General features: G+C 30.7%; 1 protein-coding gene across 2 annotated transcripts; it reads right to left on the reverse strand.

Moving 5' to 3' along the window:
* Positions 1–504: 504 nt before the first annotated feature.
* LOC108333801 (uncharacterized) lies at positions 505–1,684 on the reverse strand. Of its 2 annotated transcripts, none has more exons than XM_052870788.1 (2): positions 1,282–1,684; positions 505–1,141 (listed from the first exon to the last, which is right to left on the reverse strand). In XM_052870788.1, exons 1-2 carry the CDS (start codon positions 1,510–1,512, stop codon positions 662–664), a joined length of 711 nt encoding a protein of 236 aa, XP_052726748.1. In that variant the 5' UTR covers positions 1,513–1,684; the 3' UTR covers positions 505–661. The 2 variants fall into 2 exon arrangements, with proteins under 2 accessions (XP_052726748.1, XP_017424752.2); XM_017569263.2 differs by having other exon boundaries at positions 1,249–1,684.
* Positions 1,685–2,773: the final 1,089 nt, after the last annotated feature.

Genomic DNA, 2,773 nt, shown 5'->3' on the forward strand with positions numbered 1-2,773 from the left:
TCCAATAAATGACACGTAATAATATCTATAGCTTCTCTTAACCAAGTGACCTTAGGACTTTGACCATATATAACACAATGATAGATCCAAGATGTATGTTTATAGGTAAAAGAAGTTCAAGATTTTAAGAGTTTAGAGTGACTTGAAAGTTTCACTATCTTGAAATTTTGGGTAGAAAGTGATAGACGCAAACTTCCAAATTAAATCTAACTTAATTAAGATATTTTATGATAATTGAGTATCGTACAAGTAACGATTCTTTCTAATTTAATCCTTAACTACGTTTGACAATCAATTTTCTCATTAAATAAATTAAAAAACTACAAATTTGATTCATAATATTATACTAACAACAACATAATTCCTAATTTACTATTAAAATATCCATACAAATATATTTTAACAAAAAAAATGGTCTACAGAAATTAAAAATAAGTTGTACACATTCAAGCTTTTGAGTGTGCGATTCACATTTATTTTTTTATAATATGCAATTAAGATATATTAATTTTCGTTTGTAAACATTATAATGCATGTCACATAAAAATTGATTAAATATATGGACATGCAATATTAGTAGAGTATCTAACAAATTATTTTCCGTAAAAACTAAGAAAATATTGATATTTTCTTCAAGCTGACGTAAAAGATTCAATGCCCATTACGAACGTTCCTTATTCCGACCAGTCCTTCCACTACGCTCTCTGCGGCTATTCTTGTAGGCTTTGGATTCTACGCTCCCCAACTTGGGAACCTCTTTTGGCCAACAACAACTTGCATTCCAAAGAGAGAAAAAACATAACAACAACGACGTCCAAATAATAACGTTAACCTTACCCCAAAAAATCGTGACTACTAAGCTCACGAAAACCCAGTATATTCCTACGCACTGAAACTTCTTTTCATTCTCTACTTGCTCTTTAGTCGACTCAATCTCTGATATATTCTTTGATTCAGATACCGCTGAGTTTGAAGATGAAATCGTCGAAGACCATTCACAGGGCTTGATTTTTTCAATTTTACTGTCCACAAAAACTTGTTTCACATCACCGGTCGATGAACTTTCTGTGTATACCGAAAAACCACGCTTTGATCCAAAACAACTTTGGCTGTCCAGATTTTTCTTGTGAGCTTTTGTATTCTGCAGGAAAAAAATATACAAGATGATAATTACGTCTATAACTGCAAAAAGAAAAACAATATGTAGGTTTTATGTATAGAAAGTTAGAAACTAAAAAGTACACTAACCAACGCGGTTTCAATCAGCACGGCTTTAATCACCTTAGAAAACGTTGGTTTTGGAGGATGAGGCACAACCTTCTGTGGCAACTCTTGCTCCGAAAACGTGGATTTGGTGGCTGAACTTCCGGCGTCGTGTTCGTCTGCAACGGGGATGCAGGCGAAACGACGACTAGAGGAGCGATCCACCACAGCCCTAGGTTGAAGCATTGCATCCGTATCATGCCCAGGACGGAAGCAGGTTAAAAATTTCTTCTTTGAAACGTTTCTCATGGTTTTCTCTTCTTCTCTGTAACGCAGAGAAAGGAAATGAATGATGAGTTAATGGGTTCAGGAGAGATGTTGATGAATTATAAGTTATATTATTGAGTGAAACCGTAGGGAGAGACGAAAAGAAAGAGGAGCACTTTGCGTTTGACGAAAGAGTTTTGGATTTTGTGTTGAATAGAATCTCCAATGCCTGCAATGACATGAATGTCAATTTAGACATTTGGATAAAAAAAGCTTTCAAGTTGGAGAAATGGTAATTTATTTGATACATATTATAAAATAAAATGATTATAAAAAAATAATTTTTTATATTTTTTTAAAGAAAAAAATTAAATAAATGTAAAAAATTTGTGTGTTAAATATATTTTTGTTGAAGTTGACCTAGTGTGCTAAACAATGATACGGTGAGTGAGAGAGTGAGGAGTGAACAAACAAAAATAGAACAATATTTTTAGGGTATTTAGAAGATGTTATCAAGGATGTGATTATGACTGCCACTTTTGGGAGAAAAATGAGAGGTTTTAAAGCCAAGATTATTAGTTGGTTCACCTTCAAGCGTTTTGTTTTATTATGTAAAGGCAATACGTTTTTTTCTTTTTTGATAGTACTTATGACCATTTATTTTTTAATTGTTTATGTATAACTGTAGTAACAATAAAAAAACTTGTAAATATTAAGGAATATTTTCTTGAAACTAAACTGATATATGTAGGAAATTATACATCTGAGTATAATTTGTTCTTTTCCGTTATAGTTACTTCATAGTGTTCCTCATTCTTGTTTATGAACTCATTAATATTTTAGTCCACCAATATTAAGAATAAATGTTTGTTTTATATAACTATAATTTACAATGAATAAATTAAACTATAAATAAAATTCACAATAAATAAATATTTTTGGAGTATATATATCATAGTTTAGGTTTGTAATAAACAATTTATAATGCCATAAAAGATATATTAAACTATTGATAATTCCTTTTAACAATATAGAAATTTAATTTAGGAACATATATATGAAAATGAAGGATGAAACAAAATAAGAGGTTATAAGAAAAAAAATCTTTAGAACATTTTCTTGAATAAAAACTTTTAAAGATGCCACCAAACACTAAAAATGGAAATGTCCAAAACACAGCGTTCATGTACAGTGAACTGTATTTCAGCCAAGAGTACAATTATGTCATTAACTTTGACAGCAATATGCCATACAATGGTCCACAAGAGACCTTGTGTATACTATGAAAAGGGATTCAATTATT

Source organism: Vigna angularis, chromosome 11 (assembly GCF_016808095.1).
Source record: "Vigna angularis cultivar LongXiaoDou No.4 chromosome 11, ASM1680809v1, whole genome shotgun sequence".
NCBI lineage: Eukaryota > Viridiplantae > Streptophyta > Magnoliopsida > Fabales > Fabaceae > Vigna > Vigna angularis.

Bases quoted from the DNA above. Each gene is read 5' to 3' on its own strand.
- LOC108333801 (XM_017569263.2), bottom strand. From the start codon at position 1,512: ATGAGAAACGTTTCAAAGAAGAAATTTTTAACCTGCTTCCGTCCTGGG. The intron at 1,142-1,248 runs GTTAGTGTACTT...TTTTTCCTGCAG, and splicing joins TGCTGATTGAAACCGCGTTG to AATACAAAAGCTCACAAGAA.